The sequence below is a fragment of the Glandiceps talaboti genome, chromosome 3 (genome assembly GCF_964340395.1).
Source record: "Glandiceps talaboti chromosome 3, keGlaTala1.1, whole genome shotgun sequence".
NCBI lineage: Eukaryota > Metazoa > Hemichordata > Enteropneusta > Spengelidae > Glandiceps > Glandiceps talaboti.
Genome location: NC_135551.1, coordinates 10,953,167 through 10,968,342, shown reverse-complemented (window position 1 = coordinate 10,968,342; position 15,176 = coordinate 10,953,167). Strand labels below are relative to the sequence as shown.

The window sequence follows — 15,176 nt, the reverse complement described above, 5'->3', positions numbered from 1 at the left end:
TAATTATTGTGCATTTATGTATGCAATATATCTGTCCATAGTGTTATCATCTTTAAATAATTATAATTTGTATGCATTTTAAGCATTATACACACTGCTGTATATTACTGTGTTCTTGTAAAGTCAAGATAGTTTGTTATTTTATCCATGTACAAATGATAAAGGATAAACTTCACACACTGTTAAAGTACATTTTGTATACCATATCACTATCTGACTGATAATATTGTAACTAATACATTTAATACATTGTATGTCTAATACAACATTGTGTCATCACCCACTATGCATGTGATTTTGTTCAAATGTTGGGTTCATTGTGAAAAAGACTTATACTACTGCTAGACCGACTTGGCCAATCAGAGGCCTTGATTCGATTGGTTATATGGAGCCATAACCCACTCTTTCTTAGGGGTGTGACCTATATTACGCTCAACACTCAATTTGCATGCAACAAATTACACAAAATGTTGAAAAAGATCCATTTGAACCGATCACACCGTAGTACCGGTATAAGTAAGATAGACAACTCGTTTGGTAAGGTTATGTGCCAAAAACTCGGGGGGGCTATGCCCACCTCATTTATTGGCTCATAACCCTCCCGAAGTCGTTGACTATCTATTACATAGTTCAGTTCATGGAATGAGGTAATGTAGGCATGATTGAGTGATTGTTTATAGACAAATCTGGAATATGTTGATCTAGTTACTGCAATGTGATAATTAGTCAAGTGCAGTTTTACCAGTACCTCATATGAATTATAAACTACAAAACAAACAAAATACAGAGCAGACACTGTATAAGGGATGTCTGTGTGTTATCTTTAGATTGTGTCTATCTCAACAGGAAACCTTGTGATCAGACTCACTGATCTTGATACATCATTTTTAATAGCATTTGCAAACTAAGATGAAATCTACTGTAAAGTCAGAAGTATGAAGACATATAGTTCTGAACACAAAGTGGAATGAGTCAGGAATATATATTCATAGACCACATTTATCATCGTCATGATGACATCAGCTACATACATCATTGTATTTAATAAAAGAACAGATATTGTACCCTCAGTGAATAAGTATTGTAGGTAAAGATCCTGATACTTTGAATATTTTACCAACAACTGCATTCTAATGAGTTGCAAAGTGTGCTTAAGTTATCACCACTTGAATCGTTTTGTAAATTAGAATTTACATTAAGACTAATTCCAAATCCAATTTAAAAAAAAAAAAACATAAAGGAAATCAAACATGCCATATTACCTCTTTACTGAATGAACATGTCATTGTAAATATCCATGTTAACACTTTGCCTTCCATAGAAACTCAAAGACTCTATGGTACATTCCGTGTCCATGTTATTGGACTCTGATACCATAAAAGTAAGTCTTAGGATCTGATCCAATGCATGGTGTGTAACTGATGCATGATCATACACTATGTTTTCAGCATGTACTGTCAAAATGTTCTCTCCGTAAATTAATCATCATTATTGTACTATGTGTATTGTGTTAATTTGGTAATTGTGAGTTGTTTTGTGTTGTTCTAGTGATTTACTTTATGTACATATTTTGTGTTGCTGTCGCATGATGGCATTGTTTTTGTTGAAATTAAAGATAAAACAAGACTTAATGTACTTTCTAGATGTTGTGCATACTAAAACATTACACACAGTTTTATACAGTTTGAAAAAATTGTGTGCCAAAAAAATGTTTGCCTAAACATTTGCAATTTTCACTGTCAATAAGATGAAATATAATGAATACCTGTACACCCAGAATGTTAATTATTCATATTGTGGTCATACATACATTTGTAATATACATAGTGCTACCATATCAGTATAACATACCCCAAAAGTTGTGAAATTTTTTTTCATATGTCAGAATTTGTGATTAAATTGAAGTATTGAAACTAATAATATGTATACATGTATATGAACGTCACAATCACATGCAAAGAGTTGAAAATTTAACTATAAAATTTCGAAATTTTCAAATTAAACTATAGAATTGTCAATTTTATGTTGCAATTTGAATCAAACTGGAATGCAAGGTGTGTTTGTACCAAATTACTACTGCTGTTATTATACATTTCCAGCAATTTTATACCCAAAAAAAGTTAAACATTCAACAAGATTTCAACAAGAAATCCAGATGGTCATCTGGACAGGAATAATTTACAAGTAACAATATCATGAATATGATGCATATTTTATCTAAATAAGTGTCAGGACATTGATTTAAAGTGTCAACATTGTGTTCTGCAGGACATAACTTTGTGTATTGTGCAGTAAGAAAGCATATACTCATTTAGCTAGACTGGAAATATTACATGTATTCATAACGTGACATACTTCGTAGTAGTGGTAGGTAGTATTAACTAATTGTGCATCCATCTGAGAGTTGTTAGTTGGAACATTGTAACTGTTGACCACAGCATTCGTAATCATACATACCACAATCATATGCAAATGCAAGTTAGCGTTTTGCTTGTGTTGTTAATGTTAACATTGTGTATAGGCTGTTGTCAATTTGTTACCTGTTTAAAAAGTACATTCATAAACATCATAAACAAACAGACACCCAACAAATATCAAAGATGCAACATTTTGAATTGCCGAGCCAATCTTTCCATCACACCACAGATACATCAAATACTATAGTAACAAAATAATATCTGCACTACATTCCTGTAAAGTCCCTTCCTAAAATTAATTATTTTGAAGCCCTGTAATTTTCTTGTGTAGGTATTTTTAAGAGCCTTTGTCAGTCAGAATTCTAAGAAAGGTTCTGACCCACTAAAATCAGTAAGTTGTAGTAATGCATGCTGTATATTATAGTGACGTTGTGAACTGTTGAATGTGTAACCACCCTTAATCTCCATTTTTCACCCCATGTACATGTAAGTTGTTGTTTGCAATATATTTGTTCTTTTCAACAATTTGTAGATGAGCAGAGCTCCCTCTAGTGGTGGCAGCTGGTGTGATTTTTAAAACACTAATCATTTTAGAATGAGAATTATGTTCATAGTCTATGAGCGCATATTTTCAAATAATAATTTCTACTCATAGAATCAAAAAGTATTTAGAATGAATCCCAAATTTTCATGAACAGACGCTCCAAATATTGTTTGACTTTGTTATCATGTACCACCATGAAATTATGATTCAGAGACTAATACATACTTGATATAATAATTTTCATCAGGGGTTTTGGTTTTTAGAGAGATTTTACTTCCCCCTTCTACATGTACATACATTATGACTACCAATTTACTAAAACTAGAGTGTGCTGTTTTCAAATTTCACATGTCAGGGATGACTATTGATGTAATAAAGTGTGAAATTGTGGAACTCTTTTTTCCAGGTACTTAAAAAAGTCAAGTCTATCCTACACTGCATGGCACCCTTTGATTTTATCCATTCCCAAGTCAAACTGGTTTTTTTTTCTTGCATGCTTTTTTTTTTTAGGGAGGAGTAAATTTGAACTAAAACATTATGAATGAAGTTGAAAGCAATTATTATTATTTTTCTTTTGCACCAGGTGATGAAAGACAACATGATTCGATCTCTATCAGTCATTGATGCAGACACTCTCAAATCCAGTTCTCGTTCAGAATGGGCACCAATAGTTCATAACCTTTGCATGTTACATGGTGCTGTCCGACTCAGAGCCAGGTTTGGTAGAGCTGGATGGAATAGACCATACTGTATGGACTTCAGTAGCACTGAATTATTTGTAAGTATTCTCTGATATTAACATATTAAATTTTCTAATAAATTGTCAATTTTATTTTTCAATATATATTTCTTTTTCATGGAAAATGTATATTTTTCTTCTTAATATGAAAATTGAAAAACCTAAATTTTGACTTGTTATTGCTGTGTAACGTGGTTCAAGTTACAAAAAACCCAAATATTCCATTCAAATGAGAATTTGTTCTGGATATTATTGACAAAGAGAACACATTGTACTACATGTGGAAGTTTGTCACATTCTTTTTAGAACTTTGAATGCAAAATTGGAGATTGCTATATGCTTTTAAAAGATTTTATTACTCTCTGTATCAACCTGATGATATGTAGTCTTCAGTTATAAAATATTATAATTCTAAAAGTCTTAGAACGTAATCTTATCAGAAAGTTTTCATTTCTTTGATTTGCTTGTTACTCATAGGAAGCCCTAGCAACAGCAGCTGTGGCTTTCAAAGACACCCCTCTTCCTGATGGTGAGGGTTTACGTGGAGTGTCATGGATTGGAATTAGGTATATCCTGACAGAGATCATCTATGGTAGCTATGTTATAGATGACTTTGATCAACAAAGTCTGACAGCTCTGATAGAGTACTGGATTGGACCTAATGCAGTCAAGAAAGACTTTGAGGCCACAAAATGTAAGTTACACCCCCTCTTAATAGGATAGATGGTATAACCACAAAATGTAAGCTACACCCCTCTTAGGGTAGCTACAAAGTGTAAGTTACACCCCTCTTAGAGTAGCTACAAAGTATAAGTTACACCCCTCTTAGGGTAGCTAGGAATTGGAAGTTACACCCCCTCTTAGGATAGCTAGGAAGTGGAAGTTACACCCCTTCTTAGGATAACTACGAAGTGGAAGTTACACCCCTCTTAGGATAGCTACAAAGTGTAAGTTACACCCCTCTTAGGGTAGCTACAAAGTGTAAGTTACACCCCTCTTAGAGTAGCTACAAAGTGTAAGTTACACCCCTCTTAGGGTAGCTAGGAATTGGAAGTTACACCCCCTCTTAGGATAGCTAGGAAGTGGAAGTTACACCCCCTCTTAGGATAACTACGAAGTGGAAGTTACACCCCTCTTATGGTAGATGAATAAATACAAAATGCAGGTTAATTGTTCAATTGATGTCAATTTTCATTTTATTTGTCATTTAACAGTGAGATACAAGATTCCTCTAGCTTTCTTCAACCCAAATCTCCGTATCAACAGTATCCTCCAAGCACTGGAGAATCTTCCCAATCATTCTTTGGATGTCCCAGAGGCTTGTGGCATCCATCCTTCAATGGAGGTAAGAAAGATGCTATATGAAAGAGTAAAAATTAAAATATGGAATACAAATTAATGATGATGGATGAATTTTTAATCAACTAAACAATGAATAATTTGTGTGTTGATTAATAATTTGTACATTATTTAGCACATGAATTATGGTGCCAAGTTTTGATGGTTTTTCGATGAAAATAAGGAGAAAAAGGAAATTAAAAAATCTTTAGGTTTCTGATACCAAACTTTTCAGCCAGTTCTGTTTTTGATGACAATTGTCATATCTCCTAATAAATTGTAGTTCTCAGTTTTAAGGCTGATTTTCAGATTGTCATATTTCATTGTAATATTCTGAAAAATTGCCATACTGAATAAACATTACAAGACAGAATGTACAGTACTGTATTTTGTTATGTTGTGTTCTTCGTAATATTAAGAGTTAATTTAAGTTATTTGCATGTTTGTGTCATTATAGAGTTTGATGGTTTGATCTTGATAAATATTCATTTGCCACGTTCATATGTTAATGATTGATGTTTATATCACATTCATAAGTAAAAAAAAAGTCACTTCTGAGATTTTGCTGCCATATTATTTTCCCATGTTTTACACTCACAATTGAGGTAAAAGTATTAGTTTGAATATGAAGCTTTTAAACAGCTGCCAAATCATTTTATTTATTTATTTATTTATTTATTTATTTATTTACTTACTAAATCAAATTTTTATGATAACAATCTTCTCAAAATAATCTGTTTTGTAACCTGAGGTCTACAAATTATATAATGAATAGTTTTGAGAAAATTTGTACATTTACTTTTATAATACTCCTGGACCACTGCTTTTCATGAAAGTATGACATCTTTAACGTTTGACCTATTAATGAATTATGGGAAAATTAAATATGGCTGCTAGATACACTAGTACCCTAGTAAAACAAGGTATGGCAGCTGAATCTTGAAGGAGTCGATGTCATCTGTATGGAATTACTTACATAATGATATATGTGTTTTAAATTATTTTGAAATTTGGGAAGTAATCGCATGGACTTCCGAAATAGTCATGATATTCATTGTTATACAGGTGCATGCATCATCTTCATGAAATATATAAAGTCATTCATTTTTAAATTAAGTGTGTGAAATAAATTGCATATTCTGCATGAGTTTACCTTTCTATGTAAATTATGAATGCATGCAATAAGTGTGTTTGTGTAGCTTTAAACTCTCCTTGAAACCAAAGCATAATAGTTTGGAAAACAATTGCAAATAATGATTTTTTTTTCTCTGTAAAAAACACATAAAAAATTTCAACCATAAGTGAAATTTTTTTATTGCAAGTAAAGTTTAGCTTTTCTTGTTATTCTGCGTTGTTAAAATTATAAATTTTGATTATTTCTTTTAATCGTGTTTCCGTTGTCATGGAAAAGGATGAAGCAAAACCAATGGTAAGATATAGGTTGCCAGGGTAACAGTATATCATCACCAAGCAATACTTACATATATTAGTAGATTCTGCCAATGCTCACATTAATTTCTTTCAAAAAATATTGTTTCTTTTGGCAAATAACGTCACATTACATCGCACCAGCTTTCCAAATATTTGGTTTTTATTTCTTTGTCTTAACTTTGTGTTATTATATGTTATTATTGTTGAATGTTACAGTCCTTTGTTTTTCTGAAGTCACTTAAATGTTTGTTTTGTATGTCTGTGTGTCTTGTCTGTGTGTCTTGTCACATGTCCTTAATGTTACACCAATTATACAGTATTTCACAGCTCTCATAGCTTTGTTTGCACATTACTGATCTTGGTTGTTGTTGTTGGGTTTTTTTTTTGACGTGTGCAGTGTGCATTAATGCATGTTATTTTTTGAGCTTTTCATCTGGGTCAACATAGAAAAGATCATTGCCCTTATGTCAGTGTTCACTGATAAACTATAGTTCTGTGAAAATAATAAGAACATGCCTTTGTCTTAAAAATGAAAGTTGGAATGCTTCGACTTGTATCTAGCACACAATACACATCCATCAGTGCTGATAAACCAAATTTCTGTAAAAGTAAAAAGAACATACCTTTGTCATAGAAATGAAATTTGGAATGCTTCGACTTGTATCTAGCACACACAGTACACATCCATCAGTGATTATTGTTCAAAGGTTATGTCAATACTCCTTTCCTCTTCCTGACAAAAAATACTGACGAGTGCAGTGATCTTAATGAGCCAGTGGTGAAACACAGTGGTTTGCCCTCACGCAAGTATGCATAATGAATTACCCTAAGGTGGTAGTTCCCATTTGACATTTTTGCATAATCACTCCATAGTGTTGTTACAGTTGATATAATAGGTTTTTAACAGCAAATTGTTAAATATTTAGACAATTTTAGGAGATGACCAGTATGTGTTTACCAGACTCAATGCCATTATTGATGCCATGCCAGAATCCAACACACTTAGTCATGCTTTGATACAGAGACCACCAACACCACAGACAGGTAGGTCAAAGTTCAGCAGCAGCCATCTTTTTTTTGTATTCACAAGATAAAGTTCAATACGGCGTATTCCGGTTATCGAACTTCCGGTTGTTTCGCAGGAAAGTATCGCGAGAGGGCGCACCATATCTGACAAAGTGAGGGCCAGAATTTTCGTCATGGCATCTAATAGTATGGCGATGTATGAAGCTGTCAACAAAATGGGCGTAAAAGAACTCCGTGCATTCATAAAAGAGTGGAAAATTACTACTTCTAAATCTACTAGATATCGCCAGAAATGCTGTCAACCTTGGTCTTGAAACACTAGAAAATGATAATTTTCTGAGAGAACGGAAGAGGAGACGAATAGTGGATGTCAAGCATCAAAAGATAGAACTAATCGACAGCGGAAACATTGAAAGTTGGACGGAGGACCTTCGAAATATACCCGATGTAGACATGATAAACATATTTCTTTACCTTACTGGTGTCTGTTGCTTGACAAAAGAACGATTAGAAAATTACAAATCTGACAACAGCTTCCAATCTGATTAAAATCCGATGTAGATGTTGGCTGATCGTTCATTGCTATTTTACCTTCGTTATTTTGCCTGAATTGACCTTCTTGGTACATGTTTACATTTTTTAGCTTGCCTGATCGCCTCCTCTACGATCAGGCTAAAAAATGTAAACATGTACCAAGAAAAATAATATCAGGCAAAATAACGAAGGTAAAATAGCAATGAACGATTAGCCGACATCTACATCGGGTTTTAATCAGATTGAACAGCTTCCAGCTACAGTCATTGCAATATTGAGAGTTCGGTCGACAATTACCAAGCCACATGTTTATATTGTAACTGATGTCGACGCATACTTAGGCCTTTCTTGTCTATTAGAACAGTGGTGTAGCACCACGGGTGAAATCATAAAACTTTGTCCGGAAAAAAACATTTCATGTACTGGTTATAAGTTGGCATAAACATATTTGTATTGATATACTCATCTTTACTATCACACTTTGGTTAGCTTGCTATTCTTCATTCAGGACCATCAGTGTATAAAAAAACCCATTGAAGTCGGCAACGAATCATAAATATTGTTATTGTGATTGATGTACCACACCGCCCACCCCTTCAATGAATCGGCCTTTCATGTAACGTTTACGTGGTTCACTCATCATACCATGTCTTATACCGATCTGATTAAAATCCGATGTAGATGTCGGCTGATCGTTCATTGCTATTTTACCTTCGTTATTTTGCCTGAATTGACCTTCGTGGTACATGTTTACGTTTTTGTCCTGATCGGTAGAGGAGGCGATCAAACATGTACCACGAAGGTCAATTCAGGCACAATAACGAAAGTAAAATAGCAATGAACGATTAGCCGACATCTACATCGGATTTTAATCAGATTGGTTTTATACAAGCTGCAATAACTGTAGCGTATATTGTGATTTTGAGGGTTCTTTCCTCTGTTTTTGTACCTTTTTCCGTTCCGATGTTTGACTGGAAGCAATCGCTACAATTTCTCCAACGGTAACGCAAATGGACGAGTTCACACTGAAAACGTGAGTGAGATGTCAGTGTACTACCCGTTTCAAAATGTTGCTACTTTTGGGTTTTCCTCACCGTCGAATTGCAGAGCCAAACTTACGCGAAATATTAGGAGAACAAGAGGTTAATTTGCTATTTCGTTATTTGATGGGCGATAATGCAATATTATAGCGTAAAGTTACGGGGAATGACAGAAAATCTTTAGTCAGTGGTTACGATGCCTATAGACTCTATGCTTTGCAACAATGCGCTACAATTCTGGCCCTCACTTCCGGTTCTAAAACAGCGCCCCTAGTGGCCAAACAATCATATCTTTTATCTTTTCGGGGCTTCTTCGATAACCGGAATACGGCGTATTTCAGCCATTTTGTTTAAGTTCACAGGAAGTCATTGACCTCTGAAATGTGATATCCATGTATTTCAAGTGAAGACAGTGTGTATATAATTACATATAATTCTTGTACATTTAGACTTCTGAAATTTAAAATTTGAAGTGTACTGAACAGTGTTGTAATATTTAAATTATGTGTACTTGATGATATCTGTGTCTCCACTATCAACCAGGTCCTTCACTAGCCAGTGTGACAAATGTTGCATCCACCATGGCTCTAGACAATGCACATCAAGGAGTATATGCTAGTGCCAGTTTCTCAGCAGCCAAGAATAAGAAAGAAGTGGAAATCTGGGAGATATGTCATACATTGTTACCCAAACTACCAAGAGGTTGGAATAGGGTAGGTTAATTCATCCACTGTGTGCTTCTGAACTCAACCACAAAATAGTTTAGAAAGGATAGTGTTTTCAATTAGACTATAATATGATCTATTATATATACCACATTTCCCTGTGTTGTGAAAAAATAACAGTTAGAGTGGAGCTGTGTGTTAAACAGAATCTGTTCAAAAATCAAAGCTTGTTGAAACAAAATCATTTGGTCCATGCCTGCCCAAAGGCACGAACACAGTTCATTACAGTATGTATAATTGTATAGTTTGCAAATTTTTAATCAAAATATGTCCTTCATGTTTTAAAAATCAAAATGTTGAGAGCAGGGATTCTCTAAAACTTACATTTGACTTCTACAGTGTTATGAAGTGTATCTTTAAATTGATTGAAATTATCTTTATTTCAGGACTACATTGCTGAAAGAATCAAGAAGATAGGTGGTGACACACCTTTCAATCGATTTATGCTGAGAGAGATTGATCTGATGATTATTCTACTGGGAGAGATCAGACTTTCTCTACAGGTAATTTTTACTTCTATCTGAAAGTGATTTACTTATGCTTTTACCATGTCACTTATCATACCTACAAAGGGCTAGTTATCTGTGAACTACAAATAATGTGGTTATACTGGATTTATGCATATTAGAAATTGTTCCATTGGTTTAATTTTGGAAGACTTTTGATGCGTGATACTGTTGACACTTCTGTGATGTATGGTGAAAAAAAAATTCTGTTGCAGTTAGGACTGGGTTGACCACATTTTTGTGCATAAAATGACTGGACCAAGATTTGACCTTGTTATTATCTATTGACAGACTTTGAAGCAGTTGACAGAGAATCCAACTTCTCTGTTTGGTGACAAGTTATCTGAGAAACTAGTGTCCATTGCCGATGATTTATATCATCAACGTGTACCAGAATACTGGTGTAAACTGGCTGGTGATTCAGCACCTCCATCAAACTGGGCACTTGGTGCTTGGTTTAATGACCTATCACAAAGATGTCAACACTTTGAAAGAATACTAGTCCTGGTAAGCAATGGCTCTTAAGTTTTAAGTTTTGAAAATATTGCAGCAATTTAACTGAAACATGCATGCAGGAAGATCTACATTTTCAATATAGATTAACTCTGATAGTGTTGAACAACATGAGATATTGGAAACTTACCACAATATGTGTATTTTTGATTACTTGATTAATTGTTCTAAATTCCAGTCCTTGTTGTCATAATGCTTTAGGGACATTCTTTAAATTTCAGTTGTAACCTTGCTACCTCTTCACTTGAGGTGATTTCTTGTTTAACATTAATCATGTTCACTTGACTGTCTATTGTTATCACACCATACTTGTCTCAAGTCAGTCACATACATGCTTTTAACAAGAGTAAGTGGTATAGAAATCAGTATACTGTAGGTGATCCTAATGGTATACATATGTACTGTGAATTGAATTTAGGTTCAAACATGGGTTTCTATTTATACGACCAATGTTTAATCACGGGTCAGTGTCTCGTCACTTCCAATGTGTATCACACCAACAATTTCATGAAAACAGTCCCCAAAATGCAATTGATTTTTAAAATATAGTGAAATATTTTGTTCATGTGTATTCATAATACCCTTGTCCAACATTAGGGAAAAAAATCTGCAATACTCTCTAAAACAGCAGTTTTATATGTGGTCTGTGAGCTCTGTGAGTGTGTTACATGGTCAAAGTCATCTAGCATAACAAGTGTCATCTGAATCTGTTTATAGAAGTTTAAGTACATGTAGGTTTGAATGAAATTACTACGGTTGAATAACTCCTAACAATTGCAATATAATAGACATATGCCACATGTTTGATCAATGTGGATAGAGTACTGAAACTTTTGAGAGCTTTTATTCCATCAATCAGATGTTGAACTAGTAGAAAAATGAATGATTTAGAATTCAATGTGTTGCTTTTGTACCTTTTACATAAGTGTCAGTAAACTATACTCAAAATCATATCTGCAGCAATCACTATTATTATGCCTTTATAAATGTCCAAAGGCTCTAACCTTATCATAATTTCCTTCAATTTTGTTTCCATTCAGGGTCGTGACAAATTCCCAGCATTTTGGCTTGGTGCATTCTTCTACCCTAAGAACATCTTAGCACTAATGAAACAAGATGCTATGAGAGTGTACGGCACACAGACTAGTCAAGTTGAACCATTTGTATTCCAGACTGAGATTACAGCTAGAGATAAAGATCATGTAAGTTATCCCAACCTTTGTTATGTAAGATTATAGAACATACAATATATATTATTGCCCAATGTTTTGTTTAGTTCAACGAAGGAAACTACAAGTGACCTAAGGGGCCTTGTTACTGTAAGTTCATATACGAGTAGCAAAAAAACTCTTGCATGTTGGTATTTTCTAACTGAATGAAGAAAATTATTAGAGATCAATATAATAAGACCTCCTTTCGCAAATCTTGTAAAAATTGGCAAAAACAGTTGCAATTTGTAATGTTTTGACTCATATTTTGAGCAATGCAGGTCAAATGATATAGTTGCATGTTGTCTTGATATAGAAAAACCTTGGCATAAAAATCCCCTTTTTGTTCACACACGCACACACACATTCAACCTGGCTTGATAATGCCTTGTGCAGCATTTTTGATTCTTGGTTTTACACAAATGACTTTGAATTCCAAGCCAGTGTCCCTAATAACATTCACGGGGAAGCACATCTTGTAATTTGTTAATCATATGAGATATTCCGAAATAAAATCACACATAGCTATACAGCACAAAATATAACCTACACGTTTTTTGTTTATCTTAATACTAGGAAAGTAAAGGAAAGTCATCTACTAAGCTCATGATGTACACTCTAAATGCATCAGATGGAACTATTGGAGATGACACAGGATTTCATTTATGCAATAAATCTTTAAGAAAAAGTCGTAGTTTGTGTTGAAAAATTGACTCTTATTGTCATATTTCATAATGGCTGAGTTTGTCTCTCTGTTCTCAAACTTGACAGGTTCGAGATCCACCACAAGAAGGGATGTTCATCTATGGAATCTACATGTGGGGTTGTACGTGGGAGAAAACAACCGGTGAACTACATGACACCCCACCTAAGCATGGTCCAACCCCTCTACCTATAATTCACATGTTGTGCATGCCTCAGAGTGAGAAACCTGCACTGAATGACCCACAGAAAGCAGCTGAGACTTACGCATGTCCAGTATACCCGTCACGGATCTGTCCACGTGAACCAATCATGGTTATGGACGTCCGCCATGACAGTGTACCTGCGCAAAGATGGGCAGTGCGTGGGCTCTCAGCTACTATCAGGCCTTACTAGCTCTTTGTGTTTCTTTGTGCATGTGTCTTTTTTTACAGACTGTGTGGACCCTTCTCTTTGAATGTCTATATTGCTTATTGTTTGCATGGCAAACCAGCAACACTAAAATATGCATGGCCAAACTGCAACACTGTAACAGCATATAAGCAACATTGCAACAACATATATGTAACACTGTAACCACATGGCACATTGGCTGCATTTTAATTGGGCATGATGGCTAACCTGCTTCAAGCATAGCACAAGGCAATGAATGCAATGTCTCTTCTAACACTAGAAGAATCACTTCCTTTACCAAATGACACTAGTGATATGCAGTGGAATGTATTCTGCTTTAATTTCACTTTTATTTTTCTGACCAATGCCAAATTGTAGATAGGTAGGATGTCATGTAGAGTATCAGGCTGATTTCTATTCATGGCACTGCACTTAGAATTATCCAGGTGTAACATCAACAACAAGTAATACATCATGATCAACAAAATGCTAATACATCCAGGTACAACCACATGCAATGCATCATGGTCAACAAAATGCTAATACATCCAGGTACAACCACATGCAATACATCATGAGTAATAAAATGCTAATATGTTGAGAAGCAATATCATGCAAAACAGATTTATTCTACAGAATATACTAATACAACAAAGTTCAACAATATTCAGAACATTTCAATAATCGGTACAGTGGTGATACAGCAAACAAACATGTCATTGGTATGTGCGATGTTCATCAAATTATTCAGAGATATGCCATTCTCTGATGTCACCACCAGCTAAGGAAGTAAAAATCCCTTTCCACACATTAGCAAATCAAGCAACGCTATAATCATTCTAGACTCACTGCTAGTATAATATGTACATAACAGTTATTCCCATTACATAGTTTCAAGGCATGCATTGTAAAAGTTTCATCTGCTGTAGTAGATTGTACAATATAAATTTCTTTTCATGGTAACATTTCTTTTGTTTAAGGTAAGAATGCATTATATTCAGTATATATTCATTTTTTTCTATATTCATTATGTTTTTAAAGTTCAAAACATCTAGAACACAGATATCCAAGAAGACAAATGGAAGATTATTCAGTATATTAAAGAAAAATAAGTTTGACTAAATAATCATTATTTGACAACTATATCCAGGAACTTGAAAAACTTTAACAATATTTTACTGTGTATGCCTTGAAAAGAACTAATCCCAGCTTATCATTGGAAGGGTACATATCAGATGTCTGTTTGAGACAAAATGCTTAGGGTTTCACCCTTTTACCCCATTGTATAGCTTAACCTTATTGATCCAAATGGTTGGGTGGGTGGGACTATTCTTTATGAAAACAGGGGTAAAAGGGTGTCGGTAAGGCTTTCTATGGAAGCAAGGTATTCAAAATGAAGCGTGCACGCAACCAAACTTGTCTTTCACTTAGTGATTACTATATCCGTCCCCATGAAAGATAATTATTGTCGATATGATGTTTTGCGTTTAAACTTTAAAATAATTGTAAAGGACAAATGACGATGGCATAAGCATTTGTATTTATTGAAAGATGAGGAGAAACTCCTCAGTTTTGTTAAAAAAATTGATGTCCATATTTGACATATCCTTTGAATTGCATAAATTGGAAAATATTAGAATTAGTACTTATTTTTACATTCTCTGTATAATATTTCCGTCCACATCAATATCAATGATTATCTCTTCCCGTAATGAATTAATTAATCTTATATAAATTGTTAATAAAATTTATAATTATTTTGTGTGTGTAATTTCTGAAGGTTGTCTTTCTGGAATTGTAAGAAAGGTTTTATGAAATAAATCTAATCTTTTCTGAAAAATTTATTGTTTTGACCTGTGTCTGTGTGTGTGTGTGTGTGTGTATGTATGTATGTACGTACGTACGTACCTACGTACCTACGTACGTGTGATGTTCAGAGGTGCATACAACATATTTACAATAGTTTACCAATAATTCATGATTTGGAAACACTGACAGTTAACATATTCCTAGGAGATTGTACACATTATATACTACAGATATATAACTCATCAGAGCCT

At 34.1% G+C, this 15,176-nt stretch overlaps 1 protein-coding gene across 7 annotated transcripts in view; it reads left to right on the top strand.

Moving 5' to 3' along the window:
• Positions 1-14,940, top strand: part of LOC144432816 (dynein axonemal heavy chain 8-like) — a 109,422-nt gene extending 94,482 nt beyond the window's left edge. For 5 of the 7 annotated variants that reach the window (XM_078121101.1, XM_078121104.1, XM_078121102.1 and 2 more), the window contains 10 exons: positions 3,545-3,739; positions 4,178-4,394; positions 4,915-5,045; positions 6,450-6,467; positions 7,396-7,513; positions 9,613-9,782; positions 10,181-10,297; positions 10,592-10,807; positions 11,854-12,015; positions 12,793-14,940. In XM_078121101.1, coding sequence (XP_077977227.1) covers positions 3,545-3,739; positions 4,178-4,394; positions 4,915-5,045; positions 6,450-6,467; positions 7,396-7,513; positions 9,613-9,782; positions 10,181-10,297; positions 10,592-10,807; positions 11,854-12,015; positions 12,793-13,119 — 1,671 coding nt within the window. In that variant the 3' untranslated portion in view covers positions 13,120-14,940. Of the gene's footprint in view, positions 1-1,321; positions 1,382-3,544; positions 3,740-4,177; positions 4,395-4,914; positions 5,046-6,449; positions 6,468-7,395; positions 7,514-9,612; positions 9,783-10,180; positions 10,298-10,591; positions 10,808-11,853; positions 12,016-12,792 lie in introns of all 7 variants that reach the window. The other 2 variants (XM_078121097.1, XM_078121099.1) reach the window with 2 other exon arrangements.
• The last annotated feature ends 236 nt before the right edge of the window (positions 14,941-15,176 follow it).